This window comes from Larus michahellis, chromosome 11, assembly GCF_964199755.1.
Source record: "Larus michahellis chromosome 11, bLarMic1.1, whole genome shotgun sequence".
NCBI classification, from domain to species: Eukaryota; Metazoa; Chordata; class Aves; order Charadriiformes; family Laridae; genus Larus; species Larus michahellis.
The window spans coordinates 5,774,510-5,794,376 of NC_133906.1; the positions used below are offsets into that span (position 1 = coordinate 5,774,510).

At 43.0% G+C, this 19,867-nt stretch overlaps 1 protein-coding gene across 1 annotated transcript in view; it reads right to left on the minus strand.

The window, feature by feature from the left end:
- Window positions 1-145: 145 nt before the first annotated feature.
- The window catches only part of WWC1 (WW and C2 domain containing 1), a 72,300-nt gene continuing 52,578 nt past the window's right edge, over window positions 146-19,867 (minus strand). The window contains exons 11-23 of the mRNA XM_074603810.1: window positions 17,102-17,640; window positions 12,794-12,902; window positions 10,938-11,018; window positions 9,945-10,031; window positions 8,997-9,189; window positions 7,487-7,639; window positions 6,780-6,880; window positions 5,869-6,016; window positions 5,031-5,195; window positions 3,531-3,623; window positions 2,485-2,715; window positions 1,419-1,540; window positions 146-895 (exon numbers count right to left, since the gene is read on the minus strand). Coding sequence (XP_074459911.1) covers window positions 829-895; window positions 1,419-1,540; window positions 2,485-2,715; window positions 3,531-3,623; window positions 5,031-5,195; window positions 5,869-6,016; window positions 6,780-6,880; window positions 7,487-7,639; window positions 8,997-9,189; window positions 9,945-10,031; window positions 10,938-11,018; window positions 12,794-12,902; window positions 17,102-17,640 — 2,089 coding nt within the window. The 3' untranslated portion in view covers window positions 146-828. The remainder of the gene's footprint in view (window positions 896-1,418; window positions 1,541-2,484; window positions 2,716-3,530; window positions 3,624-5,030; window positions 5,196-5,868; window positions 6,017-6,779; window positions 6,881-7,486; window positions 7,640-8,996; window positions 9,190-9,944; window positions 10,032-10,937; window positions 11,019-12,793; window positions 12,903-17,101; window positions 17,641-19,867) is intronic.

The window sequence follows — 19,867 nt, forward strand, 5'->3', positions numbered from 1 at the left end:
GCCGCCTCACAAAAATGCCTGGTCTGAAGGATTTACAGAACAAAACACCTTAAAAGCCATATACTTCCAGCCAGTGGCAGAAAAAAACCCCAACAATTTATGTGCCAGTTGATGAGAAGATCCACACAAGACAAAAAGCAAGAAGGCAGGTTTGTCCAGAAAGGTCACTTTATTGGAAAAACCTAAAATGGACTTAAAACCTGCAGCCCTCCTCCCACAGCAGTGGTTTCAAGGGGCTCCTCAAGTTACCTTAACAGACCCATTACAGACATGAGCTGCAGTACAAATGTTAAAAGTGCAAGTATCCTGAACTTCACACCCACTTTTATGACCTGGCAGGAAACACAAATGCTTCACAGCTCACAGAGAATTCGTTCACAGCACTTGGGAGTCAAAACTGGCTCCCTGCATTCCCCACAGGGTACAAAATACATCACTCGGAGGAGAGTCCGATGCAGAACATCATAGAAGGTAGGGGTGAGGTTCCTTCAAATTTATTTTATTGCAGTAAAATCTCTAAAAGGTAGAGCTGTACAAAAAGTCTAAACAGCATTATTTAAGAATAACAGCACCTTACGCTGCATTTGTTCTTATTTAAAATTCTATTTCCCAAAAATACATTCCTAAATATACAAACTATACAATCTTGTCACTTTAATGCTGGTTTCTGTGATGATATAACTTTAACCTAAAAATCTTCAAAACATCCACGTACTGACAAAAGCCCTAATATACAAATGCCTTGGTACCTTCATAATAGCACATAAATAACGTCAAAACCCAAACTGCACTTGTAGAATTGTCTGGAAAGCAAATACTTCACGGTGATCACACATCATCCGCAGAGAGCGTTGGAATGTTTATCCTCGGCCGTGTGAAAAATGCCATCTTCTCTCTAAAAAAAGATGACGATTTGTTAATGCCACAGAAGCCTTGCCAGAAATGTCCATCATCCACGTTAAAATTTATCCCACCAGCTGCCACCACGAAGAGCAGCAGCACATCCTCTCACAACCTACACCTCTTCTTTACGTATCAGACATGAGGCGTCCTTACAGTTAAAATTCACAACACTGACCTTATCAAAAAGCCATTTCAGAAAGGCTCAGGTATGAGCTCTTTCTGTGCTTTCTAGACATGTTACTTAGGCAAGCAAAGGGCCGTGTCTGTATTAAACAAAGGATTTGTGGATTTGTTGCCAGCTGGGGAACGATTTGGAGTACTGCTGGTTCCTTTGAGGTCACATGCAGGGCTGCAGCTAGTTTCCCCGACTTGCAGACCTTATACTTTGATACAAAAATACAGAAATTTTTCTTTAAGCGAAACAGTTAAATACTTCCTCATCACCATCTTAGTCACTCACAGAAAAATCATGGCAGCAGTCAATTTTTCCTCCCCTTTACCAGTGAGGTGCTCACCTGAATGACTGTACTTCCAGAGGCTCCTTCCGACTCTGCCCTCGCAGCCTGTGGACATCCTTGGCAGCAGCTCTCATCATTTTATCGGCCTTGAGCTCACACTTGTGTTCTGTTTTTTCCACCTAAACAAACAATGGAAGAGAGATGTTTGTGTTTCGAGGAGGAATCATTTTATCCCAACTGATCTCCAAATACCTGCGGTATTTCAGCTGCAGGTCTGAGGGGCTTGGAAACTGTTAACTCTGGAATCACGAGCCACAGAAGCTAAACTGAAGGCTTGTCAGCTAACCACTGTAACGGAGAGAGCTTTTTGTAAGGTCTTCTTCCAGCTCTTTGGAAGTGCTAACCATGACACACCACACACTATGGGAGGCTGCACTTCACAAAACAGCTGGCATTGGTTGACTTCTCATGTTTGTACCTGTCCTAAGGCAGGAAATCTCTGTGCTGGTAAATGCACGGGTTCAGGATTAACAGAACTCTGCAGGAAGTTAAAAAGGGGTCAAGCTCCAGCAAAAGTGATAATGCTTACAAAGTTGAAAGACAACTTTCATACAATAAAATCGTTTAATGAACTGTTTGTTGACATTCTTGGTAATCAGTCCTGTCTCCTTTCGATTCCTGCCCTGCAGTCCACCCTTCAAAAGCAGGAAGACGCATACTATGAAGCTCCTAAAGCCAGAAATTCTGCTATTGGCTGACTAATATTATCACTTCATATGCATAAGGATCCTACTCTAAAGCCAAGTGTCATCCATGCACAAGTTTTATGCAGCCATTATTTCTCTTAGAAGAAGTAAGAGACGTTAACTGCTACCTTCCAACTCTCGTATCTGTGGGAAGGCAGGCACAGACTCTGCAGTCTGTAAATACCACACCTGAGAATGGACAGACACCCAAGGACTGCCACTTCCAGTGCCAATCCCTTGCCTGATAGAGCCGTGAGTGGAAGACACAAGTGACTGTAGTGCTAAGGCTTCACTTCCTGACTGTCCAAAGTACCCTGTTTCTCAAATTACATTTCTCAAACACCTCAAATGTAATCCAAAGGCAGGGTATTACTCACTCGTTTTTCCACTAGCCTCAGCAGCAGTCGAAATCTCTCATCATCCTTCACCCACTGCGGCAACTCTTTTTCACCCTGACTTTGAGCTTGTTCTAGCTGTTCCTTCAGTTCTCTCAGCACCGAGATCTCCTGAACCAGCCGATCATGCCATGTTTTTGAAGCTTGCAGGTCCAGCTCCAGGTCTAGCGAAGTGCGGATTAGGCGCTCCGTACCGAAGGACTTGATTGAAGGCTAGAAAAGAAGGGGTGTATGAACACAGAGATGAGAACTATCCTGACCACTCCCCCACGAAGAGCCAAATACATCGTGAGACCCATTCTTCCAGAACTTCTCTTAGCACAAAGCATCCCTATTGATCCTGCTTTCCAATCCATCTCAAGACAGAAAGTACAAACTCAAGCAAGTCTTACAGATAAGCCTTTTGATTTTGGTGTTTCCACTAAATTCCTTCTTGTTTGCACACGTTGCTCCTAAGTTTAATGTCACATCTTCAGATGCATCCATAATGCAGCAGAAAAACCTGTTCATTTTTTTCCAGTAACATATTATGTTGCCTTCTGCTAGTTTCAAACATAGCCATCTCCTCAGGAGCTCAGCGTGAGTATCCCGGGGGAATTTCTGTGATTGCCATCACAACAGGCACAGGCGTACAACTGTGTGCCACAGAATCACTACAACAGGCTCACCTGAGCATCTGAGACATCAGTCTCCTCACCCTTTGCCCCAGCTCTTCATATTTATTGTAAGTACTTAAGAATCTTGCAACAATAAGCACAGCAAAACTATCTGTGCTACTTCGGCTCTGACAAAATGGAAAATACCATCTTCCTAAATTGATTGTTCTAAATGAGTTCCAACTTAAGCATTCCTGTCATATTCTGATTTATCAAAGAAAATTAGCCTTCAGAGACTTCTCACACACAAAGAAAAGTGAATGAAGGCACGTGGCAACAGATTTATATTTGCAAATTCTTCCTTGAAAACATTTTCTGTTTTTTTGCAAGTGTCTATTCTAGAGGAAAAAAAAAAAGCGGTGATGTTTTTACCCGTTTCACTCTGACACTTCGTCTTTCCATTGCGTTTCGAACGAAGGGGGGCTTTTTGGATAGTGTTGAACTGTCACTATCACTGCGATTCAGCTGAAAATTAAAGTGAAAACCACATATTTTTCATTAAACAAATACATGCAGTGCGTACACACATTATTAGCAAAATCAGAGGGTTCTGTGAGTGATTATAAGCAGCAATGTAATCAGAACTATGAAGTTTTGTGAAAGGCTCCAGAAGACAGCTGCCACCCCAATCTGAGTGCACAACACACAACCCATTTGGCATGGCCAGATCCTCCCACAAGCTTTGAACTCTGTCCCTTTTTGGGGATAGACTGCACGGAGAGAGAGACAGTAGGTTAGGGTATAACACGGGACTCTACCTGGGCAAAACAGCCTAGGAAAATAAGCTCAAAGCAATAAAAGAAAAAAATTTACTCTTTTCTAACATCTGTAGAACATGGGAATATTTTATTAGAGATTTCTCTTTTCTCCAGTCACCTGTATTTTAAGCTACTGGTGCAAGAGGTAGGTTACCTGTAAGCTATCCCCCTGGGTTTTTCAACTTTGTTGAGTTGTCATGTTACACACATACCGTCTGCCTTCTTTTGTGATTGTCTCTAGACCCTTAAAAAGAGCTCAACTCAAGTAGGGTTTAATTCCCTTCTCATATTCCTTCTCAAAGCTGGGGGCAGGGGAAAGAAGTGTGTGGGATCTGCATGTGCTGGGACACAGGACCTCTATCACCCAAGCACAGGCCACTGCCGCAAATTAAATAAGGTTTGTTTCTATGGAAGCACCTGCTTCTGAATCAGAGAAAACCTGCACCTCAGATTTGTCTCAGCTGTATTAAGAGCATGCCCACTTAGGACAGGTCATGCGTGATAAAAGGCAGCGCTTGCTACTTTGCCGATTCAATTTAAAAAGAGGAGTTATTTATAGTTTAGGCTGACCCTCAATCCAGGAAATAATTGTGAACGAACATTTCAAAGCAGTGGAAGTGACATCCTGACCCAGCACGCGGCCTGTTCAGTTACCTTCAGATAAAGCACAATGGAGACTTTTAATCTTCCATGGTTTTTTTGGTGACATCATCAGGTACTTACCTTTCCATTTCTATCGAGCTTTCGTGTTCACCTCATCTAAAGTCAGGTGGACACAGCTAACTCAGTTCAAGTTAGCACAGAACAGCCTCAAAGCAGCAGGAAAGGGTTTGACGTGCAGCTTATTCATCACTGTCTTACAGCAGCCCTTCCAGGTTAGTTTGCTGCATGTACCACGAATATACGTGCACATACACATTTTATAAATTTTTTGCTTAATACTATTAGTTCCAAGGAAAGATACTGTCTAGGAGGGAGCGATTTTTGAAGTCAAAGGGGGAGAGAAGAAAGCAGTGTAAGATCTCTGTGAAAAATTCAGACGAAGTGAACACTGATATCATGCATTCATTAATGAAAAACAGCCTTTATAACCTCAGGATTGCGTTCTCCTTACCCGACACACATACTGGCTTTGTGGTCCTGGTGAAAATGTTTTTGAGCGGATGATAGTGCTACCTCTGACAAACTGCGTTTGGGGTGGATTTGTTGCTCTCTTGTCTTTTGGACGAACTACAGTAGAAGACTGTGCAAGGCTCTCTGTGTTTGTCTCTTTATCCACCTGAAAGACAGATCCTGCAGTGTAAATGCCAGCTCGCCATCTTACCGATGACACATACCCAGGGCTGTCTGACAGCCATCTGTGATACGTCTCCGCTTTCACTCCCAGAGGCATCACATTCAAAACCAGATACTCTTAAGCCCTTTTCATGCAGGGCGTCCTGACACTTCACTCTTTGAACTCAGTAGCTGCTACATTAGCTGTATCACTCCCTAAGGCCTCCGCATCTATTGATCGCTGTACAACACAATTGATTCCAACAAGCTTTGCCTGTTGATCCAGTGCATCAATGTGACCTGGCAATCTCACACAGAACAGAGGTATGATTTTAAAGACCTTTCCCTTACTTGTGCATCTGCAGCAAAGATCCAAATCCAGCACAGAGAACACGTGTACAGCACACGTTTGTTCGACCGCAACTACATTCAGAATTAAACAAGGTCAAAGCTACTGTAATGAGCAGCAAAAAGGAGGCATGAAACGATGCTATATTAACTCTGGGATCAAGTGGTCCTGTAGAGTTATTAACAAGCTTTCAGGTAGATAAACATTTAATCATCAATGACGAACTTTCAAGTAACTGCTGTAGCCTTGCTCAGCTCCACAGCAACCCAATCAGCCGAGCAATGGGAAGCTTAACTCATCTTTCTGTTCAAAAGGCCCTTGACTTTACCTTCACTGCTATTTCCATGTGCAGCTGGGAATTCAGACTTTCTTCTGCTTCCCATAGCGATTTTCCGGCACAGAATTCCTCCTCCTCCTCTGCTTCAGTTTCACTGATCTCATCCTGTTCTTCCTGATCAGGAACCTCTTCGTCTTGCCTGTTAAGAACAGCTTTGTTATCGAACTGGCCTATTGTGCCCAATACTCTGGTGTTGCAGCAGGAGTTACCTCCTGAAATGCATCCCCAAGGCAGCCAGCTGTACCTGGCAGGTCCTGTAGCCACTGAGATGACACAAACACAGGCTTTTAAGGGAATAATTGGAACTGGAGCGAAGCTGCACCAGAAGGCAACCATTACAGCCAAAAACTTCATACTGATCTTTCTTCAAAAGAAGCAAGCCGAGGGTTCAGCCATGTGGTCTGGGCTTAAGGTGAGCTCTCAGGATGCCATTAATCTTACTTTAAAAAGTGATGCTGGACAAAATCGAAGCATTGTTTTAACATCCTTTTCAGCTCCTTCGAACTCACAGCTGGCTTCTCCATCAAACCCATTGGTCAGGCTTGCTTTTTATTTCAAATGTTGGGCTTCGTTAATAAAATCTGAACTGGAACCATGTAAACAACAGCCAAAAATTAATATTCAAGCAAAGCCTTGCACCCTACAGTGGAGCTTTCATGGATGTCCATAGAACATTGTAAAAATAGCAAAATTAACATAGTGCTATTAACTATTTTTAACGTTTATCATCTTTGTTCTCGCTTCCCAAGCATAACTGCCAGAACAGAACAAACAGGATTTCTCAGCAAAACAGAGACAGAAGCAGCGTCCCACAGCTCTGTATCATCTGCTTTTTTCTCTGCGCATGAATCCCCAAATGCTCTGATCATCCCACAACACTCCAACGGTGGGATGCTACCTACCAACTCTCTCCACCAGTTAAAGTGCTTCTACTTTCCTCCAGTTTCTTCTCCACAGCTTCCAGTTCAACGGCTGTCTGCTCTAAGAGTGCTGAGACAGAGTCCTGAGGAGACGAAAAGGCTCCTTGTGAAGATAAGACTCTCACAAACGGCAAAGTACCCAGACTTTCTGGTCCTGACAGCCCCAGCCAGCTCTTGTCTGGTGGCAGGAGAGAGTGGTAGTCTCTACACCCGCGTTGTTCAAGCAGCCCAGGCACGTACAGTGCTCAGTCAAGCCTGTGTGAGTGCACCTGGCCCACCTCCCCCAGTTACATTAGCATATGCACGTGTACAGGTACAGGCTGAGCATACTGCATGCCATGCACGTGCAAAGGTAAGTCCGTATCTTGACTCATTCAGCAAGTTCATCGCAGCGAGGTGAACTGTCTAGTGGGAAGAAAGGCAAGAGCTCACACATCACTTACACCAGACCACATACCACATCCCCCGGCTTCGCAAGGAACAGATTTCAGTAAGTATTTAGCCCAGGACAAGGGCATATCTGCAACTGACATGTTAATTATTTTGCCGCACTTAATGACATTTTCAAGTTCTAAATATAACGACACCAGCCTTCACTTCTTGTCTATCGTAACAGTTCTTCAGCCACATAAACCCTCTCATTACTGCTGTTTAGAAGAGATTTGTTTGATTTCAGCAGTTGTTCTTACTGTTTTTTCAGTGCAGGGTACTTCAGAGTGGATGTTTCCTTGTTTACTTTTCCTGGTTTTCTTCTGCAGATACTTATAACTAAGGAGGTTATACCAACGAGTTGATTTCTCTCCGGATCTACATATTTCAGCAAGGCTAATTTGTGCTCCACCCTATTGAGAGCAAAACCACAGTTTTAGTGTGATACTAGAATGAACCACTACCACACCAGTAACAAGAAATGAGAGCAAAAAACCAGGACTGCTTGACTTCGGCAATTTTGACAAAAAGAAAAATTGCCCTGTTTATCCCCATTTCAACAGCACTAGTAATGCTTTATGCTTAATTATTTTTAACATTGTCTAGGGTTTCCGATCCAAGTAGCAAGTGCTTCACTACAGCTCCCGTGTACAAGAATCCAGAAATATGAACAGTGCTACTGCAGGCAGGATAAATTACAACCGGAGCTTCAAAGGAAAGAGAGAAAGGAACAGGAGATGAAGACTCCCTTTCAAGAAATCTGCAAGGCTGACAAAAATCACTGCCTCAGACTGAGATGCTTTAGTTTTGTCTATTCCATTCCTCTTCCTTGTCATTTTTTACTGCCTTATATTTAGTACACAACCTGACATATTCAAAACCAAAGTAAAACTGATTTGCAATTTATTTAATCCATGTCTGAGTGGACTCCGTTGCACCAGCGCAGTGGGGCAGGCTGCATGCTGAGCACACCTCCTGGAGTTAGCGTGCTCCCACCGGGAGCTCAGGTACTCTATGACCATACACTCTGCCAAAAGAGGAAAAACCCCATTTGAAAAACCGATGTTTTCCTGAACCAAAGTGTGCTTTGCAAAGCAAGTGAAGGAAGAAATGCAGAAGCACCATAAAACATGTACCCTCCATCCACGGGAGATGCTGCAGAACACGTGAAGGACTTTTCTGTAACTTAATGTTGCTCATATCCCAGCTCAACGCACCCTACTCGTGTTCTGGAGAGCAATACTCCGGAAATACTTCTGTTACAATCAACTTGCTCAGGTAATACTGAACAACAAAAAAAGCTCTTCTAACAACACAGAGCGGCTGGCCATGGCCATACTAGCACTCAAAAAATGATACTTATATGGCTTTTAATAGTGTAGATTAATAGCAGTTTTTTAAAAAATCCTTTAGAGATCTTTAATATTCTACTGTGGCTTCCAAATTCCTGTAAGAGGTCCATTCTCAATTACATTACAACATGCGTTTCCAAAAGGAAGAAAAATAGGTAGAGTTTCACGTGAAATCGTGAGACGAGGGAAATCTAGTAGTCTGACAAAGTTACCAGTAGTTCTGGTTCTATTTATCTAATAGATTTTTTTTTTCCTGATCACAATCATTACTGCGAAGAACACTGTGTGGGAGAGATCATATAGCTACGGATTATCAAGAAAACTGTCACAGAAATTGCCACATTTCAAAGTTTAAAATTGTGTCTAATTCAAAAGAAGAAACAAACACAAAGATATTAAAATAGAGATTAATACTAACCAAACATTCTTCAAGGTGAGACTTATCTACAGTGCAAACATCGACTCTTAAAGTCTTCTGGCGTAAAGCCGGGTAAGAGATAGAAACCCAAAATACTTCATTGTACACAAGATTGTCTGAAGCTTCCACTGGCCTCGTGCGGAACAAGCAGCTTGTGCTTTCTGAACAGGGCAGGACAGCCACGCGAATGTTCCTATTGAAGAAAAGCATCGCAATCAGTACTGCCGTGCAGGTTTGCAACTCCCTCTATTGCAACAGCTCCATAAGTCTGTAAGTGAAATTCATCCTAAGCACTGTGGACGTGAGTGTCCTATCCTATTCTTTGGAATATCAGTCAACTGAGAAAAAAAGGAACATCTCATCACAACATCAGAGACATGAAGTGGCATGAGTTGCCGTAGACTTCATCCTTCTGAATCTTGTAATCGAACACCATGGGATTATGTTTATCGTCGTCGTTTACGTCTGTGCGACTTGTCACACTGCTAACAGACCCTTTGTAGGCAGAAAGGGCTACGCAAAAATGAATCAAATTTTTGTCAGGTTATCCAGCACGCAGCTGAATTTAAAAAGCTTATGCCTAGGATGGGTCTGGTAGAAGCCGTATGTTTCCCCACACATGCATCTGTGCAGGTGTCCGAGGGTGAGCTCTGTAGCAGAACAAACGCCCCTTCCTCTACTCGACGCAGTTGCTCCAGGCAGTGCCACAGTTAAGAACCTTGCTGGCTAGTGCTAATTCCAGACAAGTCTTTTCCTACCAAATACAGACCTTGGAGGAAAAAACTGCATCTTATTTCAGTTTGTGGGCTTACGAGTTCATAAATGTTGCTATGCATAACGAAGTGCAGAAGTATTTCAGAAAGCGTGAAAAAACAGAAGCCAACATCTGTTTAATTCCTACTGGAAGCTCATACAAATACTTCAAGCTTGTTTATTTCACCCACTTACACTTTTTGATCTTGTTGTAACAGTAGTGCTGGAACATTACTCAGCTGGATGACCAGTATCGCAAATTGTTTATTTTTGTCATCATATCTGAATTGGAAAGACACAAAAAAGCATTGTTATTAGAGAAGTCTGCCTTGGACTCCATGAATGAGCATTCTACTTGTTTCATTAACACAAACAAACAACATCAAAAACTTACAAACAAGACAAAACTCTAAGGGGACCGTGGCTTCGCTATAGTTTAAAACAAAACCAGTTTCATATTACCTGAAGTTTTGCTACTAGAACATCCAGAATTCAGAACAGTCCAGAACATCCAGAACTTAGAAATTCAGACACAATGGCCTACAGATTTGACCTGACACACATCGCTTTTCCTGGGGTCTAGTTAAATTGCTGTATTGTAAAGAAAACCTTTTGAAAGACATATAATAACTGTAATATAAAAAAGTTACAAGTAAAAATACCTGTAGTACAACAGCAAAGATGTTATGGGTAACCACCGTTTTACCGTTGATGGCCATGACAAGAGAGTTTTGCACTACTATTTCTCCTCAAATCATAAATAATCTTCCACTAAGTCATTTAAGGAAGATGCCTCCGTCTCTTACCCACTACTTGTGGGATTCAGGCATGGCCGATGATTGTGATTGTCATTCGCTCCCAGCAGTTTTGCCCCCACAAGCTGCACGCTGATGGAGAATGCAAGCCAGCAAAAGGCGTTCTCTCTCCAGCCCAGCACCATCAGCGCTCCCATTGCTGGTTTGCACCCTCATACCCCACTGCCACCAGTCGAGACATGGGAGAGGATAACTGGGCCAAGAACCTCCTAAGTCGAGTGTAATTCTCAATTACACTACAAAGAGGGCATCAGTTAGCTAAAATAATAGGACAGAATAAAAAGAATAAGAAAACAGAAAGCACTATCTTTTAAATCCCATATATCATTCTTTCCATTTGAAGGAAAATCCAATAAAAATGTGTAGCGCTTACCTCATCGCAATTTGCACTTTAGCTGTCCCAACTGCTTCTGTATCATCACTGTCAAACACCATCATTTCTGACACACATGGTCTGAAAGAAATCAAAGACAATTAAGGACCTGATTTCCCTCTTATTGAAGTGCGAGCATTTAGGTGATACAAGAGCTTTTCCCTTCCATTCAGGGGTTGGGTATATGGACTTTGTAAAATTAGCAGCTAAAAGAAAGCCCATTTAAGAAGTAAGTGCAATCATCCTTAGAGGTATGTATTACAGTGCTTATCAGCAGAAAGTCATATGCCTTTCCCCTTCACTGCCAAAAAAGCCACACAAAAGACTGTGCAAAAATAAGGCAGTGGGGGATTTTTAAAGGGTTCCCTTGACTGGATTTTAGTAAAGACAGCTGACTGCCCAGCCACAGAAATAAGACTTAACAACTACAATCCTGTTCCGCATCATGACAGCAAAAATTCTGAAGTTTGATTAGATTTAAGTCATTCCTTTGTTTCTTTAAGAAATCAAACTTCCCTAAGCACATTAAAAGTGACAGAGTACACTGACTGGTCTTCCTTGAAAGAGCTACCTGCATCATTTTCCACCTCTTCCCAAGTTTTATGCACTGAAAGTCCCCCAAACTACAGTCATTGTCTAATTGACTCGGAGGCTATGCTGTAGCACATTAAAACAGGATTAGCATTCTTCTCTTCTAAGTATTTTCCATATTACTTAGCACTCTCTTGTATTTCATTACATTTCAGCTCCAGAGGACAAATGTATTGCTCATTCTACCCCCACCATTTATTATAGGCATCAAAATGATACTGTAGTCATTATGAAGGTTGGTAAGTCAACAACCCAGAGAACTCTAAGTAACATCAGATGTGCGAGTGTGCATGGGATGCCTTCTGTAATTGTCACCAACTATCCCTCCTCCCCTCTCCATAGCTCCCCATCCCCTTGAGGGGGACACAGGGGCCATAAGACACCCAACTGTCTGACTGCCTGGCCTGGACCCATGAGGTTGACCTTACAGAAACATTGCACATTCTTGTCAAAGTGAATTGTGCTGTAAATGTAAAAGATTACTCATTTATCTAGAGAATTAATGAAGATAATGAACATGGGGAATATGAGATGAACAATTTTTCACCTCTACAGTCATGTCTTGCAACAAATGACCCCATAATTCATCTCAAAGCCAATAAAAACAGTAGGAAAACCCACATTAGATGCAGCCAAGCCAGGTATCAATAAGGTCAATACCTTCCAGTGAACTTTTGTGAAACCACCCCAGACAGGTTTAGCAAGCAGTAAGGGAGGTCCAGAAACCCAGCAAGAGCCGCGATGCCCAGCTCCGGCTGTAAACTATGCACCAAGGGAAGAAGTGCTGTGGAAATCACATTCTGCATCCAAGCACTCGGGAGCTGCATGGCAGCGTGTACACATCCACGAGGCAGTTCAAGGTGTTTCTGCTGCCTGCCTTAAACATCCCAAAGTCCTCTCAGGCTGACTGAGGGCTGTCATTGACACAAGAACTGACTGGCAGGCGTGGAACTTTACACCTGCCAGATGGCTCCGCCACCGCGGTCAAGGCAGCAGTCACAGCTTACCAGCACCTTCACAAACAGACCAGCTGTTCAAACACTGCTCCGTGAGCTTGCTTTCAGCTATTTCTATTATGGGAAGCGTGGGTCACTTTGATAATCAAACTCAGCCTGCTCACAGTTTTTGCAGAAGTACTAAGAAATCTGAGATTGAGAACTTTAGCCACCAAATTACAAAAAAAGATCAGAACCAGCATTATTCCAGCTGACTCTTGTGTGCAAAGCTGTCATTGGCTTCTTCCTAGAGAGAGATCTGATGTCTACCTTTGCACAGACGCCTCATATACCCCGCTATCTCCAGCAACAGATTCATCGGACACTGCAGCTGACACACACGCCACCTTCAGTGCCGTCCCTCCAGCTGTATTTATACCTATCAGAGAAGCACAGAGGAAAATCAAAAACAAGTGTTAATGAAAGTGAACCGTCTGGATCAGGAGCAGCATTTTTTCTTATCCTCCCCCTGAATTGCATTTTTTCCCCACCCAAGTATTGTTAAGCAACGGCACGTTTCTGAAGACAGAGAGGACACAGGTAGGCGGGCTGCGCTCAACAGCCACTGTGAAGTCAGTGCTTCAGGAACGTGCCCAGCTGCCCTGGAGAACAAAAAGCCCCTGGACAACCAGAGGAACAGCCTATGTGGTGGAGGTGAGAGCAGTGCTTCATTGCACTCAATGCCCATCTAATACTTGGGTGCTGCCATCGCGTACCCACAGGCTGAGGTTACACACCAATCGTGCTGAGGGTGTTACAACTGGCTACCGCCGGCACCTCCATGGGTGCCCGTCCTCGCAGGCAATGTGAGGAGAGGCTTTCAAAGCACTGGAAAGGCAGGGAGGTATACCCTTGACAAGATGGGCAACATGCAGAAGAAGCAGAACTTCTGAATTCTAGTGAAGTTATAAATATGAACCAACAAAACAGCTCCTACTGCAAGTCACCCTTAAGCAGGCAGTAGGCCTTCTGGTCCTAGCTACCCAAAGAGCAGCAGCGAGGGCAACACTAATGACCAAGCTCTGGCCAAGTATGGATTATGCTTAGGGGTATATACTACCTGGAGAGCTTAGACCAAGTTTAGCTTCAAGGAGGGGGAACAGCAAAAACCCACCACCTGCCTACCCCTAAACCCAAAAGGTTGGTGTACACAGGAGAGAAGATAGGTCCAGACAGACCAGGTTAGCAAGAGAAATTATAGCATTTGAAGTAGCAGCCACATGCAGAAATGCAGGGAAAAGGAGACAGGGGAGAGAAACCAAGGAAGCTGAAGCAAGGAGTTTTGCACAGAGGTGTTATCTCACTTAGATTTCTTGTGCTACAAAACACAGGAAGATACGGCCTGGAAACTTCTGCAAATTCTGCACCTTTTCCCTTGAGCCATGGCACTTACATCTGCAGAGATATGCTTCAGCCAAGAGTCTGGAGAACTCTGTCTGCCAAGGTGGCTAACGAGGGCTGGGACAGACCCAGCTCTTGGCTCTCCCTGCCTTTGGGGCGCCTGCTCCAAGGGCGAGGAGGTGCTGCGCTGACAGACTGCGAGCAGAAGTGCAGCAACGCACTCCTCTCCAAGGGGCTTCCATCCTACACAAATCGTCCCTCTTTCCTGTAGCCTTAGGAAAGCACATGCCCCATACCAATATATGGCTTCCATTCCATATTTTCTTTATTACAAAGCAAGTTTGGTTAGTTTTTTTTTGTTTAGTTTGTTTTTTGTTTTTGTTTTTTTTTTCCCAGTCTCACAAAGCCACTTAAAGAATTAAAAGCAGCTTTGAAAAAAAAAATGATGCAAAAAGCATGAAGTGTGCAAGCTCGACATACGGTTACGGAATAATATAAGGACTTGTTCTACAACCAACAGTAGAGGGTGCTACAGGTAACACCAATATATTGCATGCACCTGTGCAATTTGGGCCCATTTACCCATGTGCTTTTTCACACCACCACTGTATGGTATTTTTTATCTTGGTATTCCCATGGAACTGTAGGACAGAAATAAATGTCCAGACCTTATGCCCATAGGCCAAACCACATGAATAAAAGTTAGCATCTGTAACACAATGGATCAGTCATTAGCTGAAACAAATGGATCCATTTAATACGGGCATTCAGAGTTTAATCCCTCCTCCCTCCTGGCGTGTGCGAGGGCCCGGCCCCTGCTGCACTCCGCTTACCCTGGGCTATGCTGGAGATATGCGGGCAGGGCCAAAGCTATGGCTCTTCCTTCCTTAGAGCTGCTTTGTGCTCCTCATCCCATGGTTTTAATAGGAAAATAGTTTCCTCCCCACTGGCTGGCTTTCTAGCTCAGCTTGGTTGAGTTTTTACGCACCGCTCCCAATGAACCCTCTGCATGAGGCTCTCTCACCAGGAAGGACACCGCAGGCAAGACTCCAGCACAGTCAACCTCTTTTTCTCCTTCAATTGCCAATGCCACTTAGTTATTTCAACCCCAAAAGTCTTCATTCTTGACCACTTCACCCAAGTACCTTGTGGCCAAAGGGGGGGTGAACACAGAGGGTGCACAAAACCCAGCAATGAAGTGGGTATCCGTTTGTACAGCAGAATGCTAAAGTGTAAATCTGAACAAAGACAAACGGGTTCTCTGAAATGGATTCATCACGCAGCCATCCTTTTCCTTACTTTTTTTTGCAAATGACTTGGAAGCTCAGCCCTGCAAGTCTCACACACACACACACACACACCCCAAACCTGTAACTTCTTCATGTGGCTAATCAACACAGAATTTGGATTTTCTGTTTTAAGTCTCTAAAGAGGTATTGCACTAAAAAAAGTTTATGGAAGAGTTCAGAAATGACTCAACTCTTTTCTATATTTCCAAGCAGGCAGATAGCACTTCCTGTGTTTTTTCACCTTTTTTTCCTACTCATATAAAGAATTTAAAGTTTGTTCTTCACTTCCTGCCATTTCCCCTTCCATAGGCTCTCCTGGACACACCACAACAAGGCCTTGGAGGGCCACACCAGGCACCGTCCTCACATCCGCGCCATTTCCTCAGAGAATGCCAGACTCTGCCACGTTCCAGGTTTTGCTATTAGTTTCACCTGCATCGCTCAGGTGTCACTCAGGTGAGAGAGGAAACCTTAGTTTAGCTTCAAAGGTAGCAGTGGTTCTGCTCTAGCAGAACCAAAAAGCAAATCCCTCCGATATATACTATTCAGCTCTACTTACAGGACCACGTGAGCACGCTTTGCCCATGAGGCCAAGTACCGACCACCCCAGATCCAGCCACTGCATTTCGGGTGTTACACTGAACCCCCCTTCAAAATGCCCGAGGAGTAAAATCTCATCTCGTTATTGCCCTGAAATAAACTACTTATGGTGATTATTTTGTCTGCTGACTGGCTAACAGCAATAATCACTTAATCTGCTTAACACCTGAGCTTTCACTTTAACAGCCCTGACAAATCTTGAAGAGCTAAAAAGGTTAAAACTAATCAGCACCCAGTTCTAATAAGAATAATTACTGTTTCCTACTCAAATGCATAATACCTTTTTGCTTGTAGAAAAATGGTAGCTCAAAGGGGAAGAGCTACATGCATGTCTTTTGTTGTATTTTAAACAGTATGAGCCTTCCCAAAGCAGAAGGCAAGGATAACATGGTGCTAGCTCCCTTTATTCACACATATAGGCTGCTCTGTGAAAAACCGAAACAAACTGCACTGCTGGGTCATAGGACTAGAGCTTGCAAGTTTATATTGCCTTTAAAGCTCCTCTTGTAAAGCAGTTACAAATCCAGTCATTTCACTCATCTCCACTGGATTTAACCCAACGACAGTCGCAAGGGCTTCAGACAGGCCCCAGCACGAGTGCCCTGACTGCTGCCTGCTGCTTCCCATCCTCTTCAGCCCAGCCGTCATTCTAAAAGGGGACGAGCCCTTCCCACCCACCAATAAGCCATATGCATCTATGAGAACATCCACTATCTCTAAATGCCTTATTTTATCACGCTTGCAATCTAAACACGTTTTTGTTGCTAAGAGACCATCCCCCTCAAAACAGCAGAAACTCAAGCACAGCCTTGACATGTCTGCTCAGCTGAAGTTAATAAATTCATTGCCACTGATTTACTGGGAACCAGAGCAAGACATTATGTATGCTGAGGTGGCAGGGAAGGATTTTTATTATCATTTGTTAACTATTAACTAAGTGCCTTTCCCAGTGTTCTTCAAAAGCTTGGCCAAAAAGTTTGTGTCAATATGGCATTACATGCCTCCCAGTTTCAGACCCAAAACACTAGAGGACATTCTGAATAATTAAGTACATTCCACCACAACCATTTATATTTGCACATTAAATCCCTCTAATTTGTGTACACATGCATATAAGCACACTAAAAACACACCTAATACAGACTCATCAGATCAGCAGTATTTTTGGTGTACAAATTAAAATACCAACCCTTTCTCCCAAGCAAGGCAGAACACACAGTTGAATACAGTTTTCAACACGAAGATATCGAGATGACTGACAGCTTTTGAAATACTTGCTTCTTAATGCTTTATAAACTACATTAAAAATAAATGCATGCATGTGCATGCAAACAGTTTGTTACCATACCTTGACCTAGATGTTTATCTCCTGCTCTAGGCTCTTCCAGTCTACCGTTGCCACTCCCAGTGTTCAGGGTGAGTTCTGAGAGATTTGTACTTATCTCTGCATCATCAAAATCCATATGGCTTGAAAAGGCATCACCAGTTAGGAGTGGGTCTATCACCAGTGGAGAGCAAGGTGGAGACGGAGAAGAGAGAGATGACCTTGGAGATAGCGATGTCATGGATTTTGGAGTACCAGACAATGATCTCAGAGCCTGTATGCGACTGGGGGTATCTGCTTTGTGAGTTTTCGCTACTTCATTTTCGTGAATAGTGGTGATACAGCCTGACGGTCTAAATCCAGTGGCTCCTTCTAAGAGCAAGTCAAGCTTGTTTTGATAGTCTGAGTCCAACTGCTCCAACTGCTCCAGGTGCTCGTAGTAGAGATCAGTGAAACTGGCTGAGGTGGAAGAGTCCTGGCTGGAGGTGGCAAGAGATCCTCTGCTAGATGCAAGAGAGCCAGGGCTGCTGCTCGAGGAGAGGGAAAGCATGCTGGTGGAGAGACTGAAGGAAACAAGTCAGAAAACCATTATACTGTATCTTCTGATTTCTCAGGGAAACGCTGCAATGTCACCAAATCTCTAAGCCCACGTGGTACGTTTTATTTTGTTAGCTCAGGCCACACGCATTAGTCCCCACAACAATCCAGAACCATAGTCTACCCAGTGGAAAAGTTGGGTCACTTTTCAATTAAAAACAAATATAGTTCATACACATTTTTCTACTCACCATATCAACCTCGTAAGAGTCCTTGTTTAGCCAAAGCAACTCTAATTAATAGTTTCAAACCAATTTAAAATTAGTGACAACATCCTCCTCCCACATCCGTCTGGAAAAAAAAAATCTCTATAGTTCCTGTTAATCTCCAAAGCAGGCCACAAAAACCAAGGCCCACGCAAGAAGACAAAGTTATTGCAACCAACTGTCTGTCTGCATGGAAATTTTCTTCCATTTGCCTCAATCTTGGACCCCCAGCCAAAAGGCAGATCACAGCTGCCTGGAGCTGGCCCTCAGAGATCACAACAGCCAGCAGTTACCAGAAAACTGGCAGGATTTACCTACGTGAGAGACTGCTACACAGAATGCAGGGCCAGGAGAGCAAGGGGAAGAGCTGGGGCTGGGCTGTGAAATCAGTTCACACAAATTATTTATCCCTAGAGATCTAGTTTCAGAACATAACTGGCAGCAAAATTAATTTTAAGCAGGTGCTGAATAGACGTCTGTCCAGATGAGAAAGCCCAGACACCACAGCACACTGTTTCCTGCTCAGAAGACCCAACAAATCTTCCCGTACTGACTACAACAGATACCATTCCTAGAAATTCCATTTAAACCAACACTCCTGCTCCAGATATTAAATACCTTGCTCATTACTGGCTGTTTAAAGACCCTTAACCCTCTCTTCAGATATGGATTAGCTATTGAAAAATTTCTGCATATGTATAAGTGGCTTAAGTTGCCCCAGTGAAGAACAGTGAGGATGCTAATAAGCCTAATAATCCCTTATTTATTATTTATGGGGTAAAAGCTAGAAGCTACATTCATATAATTATGCCCATGACCTTATGCAAAAAAGGCAAGTATGCAGAATTTAGTACAATTTTGGCACAAAATGTCTTCTGCATTTGTATGACAGATGTGCACTGTACCACGTTTGTTCAAAAAACCTTTTGAGTGAAACATAACTGAACCATGATACATGTTTTTGCATTTTGGCAGTATATATAGATCTGGTGAGGACTAATAAATTTACAGCTTTTCAGCATATTTCACACCATCAAAAGGGAGGGGGAGTTTTAATTAACCTTTTCGCTATCAACAAACTGGGCTCAACTTCATTTTGTGCATACCTTTGCATGCCAGACATTTCGCATTATGGGGTTAATAACAAATGCTTATTATTATGAAGGAGCATGCCAAGAACACTGGGCACATAGTTAGGAAGAAATTAGTTTCACGTGCTTCTTGGTCACCTCAAAAGATCCCTAATCAGCTAGATGAAATGAAAATATGATGCATTTCCACTGCATAAGAGCATCACAGATAGCTATTCTCCATGGTGGCTTATTTACATGTCAGACTTGCACTATGATTTCTTTCCAGTCTTTTCGGTGTCATCTTCACAAAATGAAACAGAATCCAAGTGGAGCAGAAGCTACAAACAGAGTAAATTCAATACACACTAATAGGAAAACCCTCAACCAAACAAAAACCCCACCAGACTCTCTTCCTAATCAAAAAAGATAAAAACATAATTTTAGCTAATGATGATTTGGCCTTACTGCCTGCAGTCATGCATTTGTCTGGAAACAGTAATCCCGTGCCCTTCCAAAACTACAGCCTGAACAACCAGACCACATTACGACTGCAGAAACATTTCTATATGCCATATGAACCACAACAGATTCAGGGAAATCTCAATACATTGTCTACACCGCAAGCCACAACACAGTTCGAATTAATTTAGAGAAATACTATCATGGCACTCATACAGTAACGTGTAGTTGCATTACTAAGATTCACTTTACTTGCTGTGTGAGTGTTAAGCTGACTTTAACATACTTTATTAATATGATACTTCAGTAATTCAAACATTACTAGAATATAAATCTCAGCTATCCTTAGTCCAAAATAGATGGGATTGCAGAAACTCTTTCTGTTGTCAGAGGCACCACCACAAGGTTATTTATCCCATTCTGAAGGACCTATCTAAACTGAGTGGGACGCATAA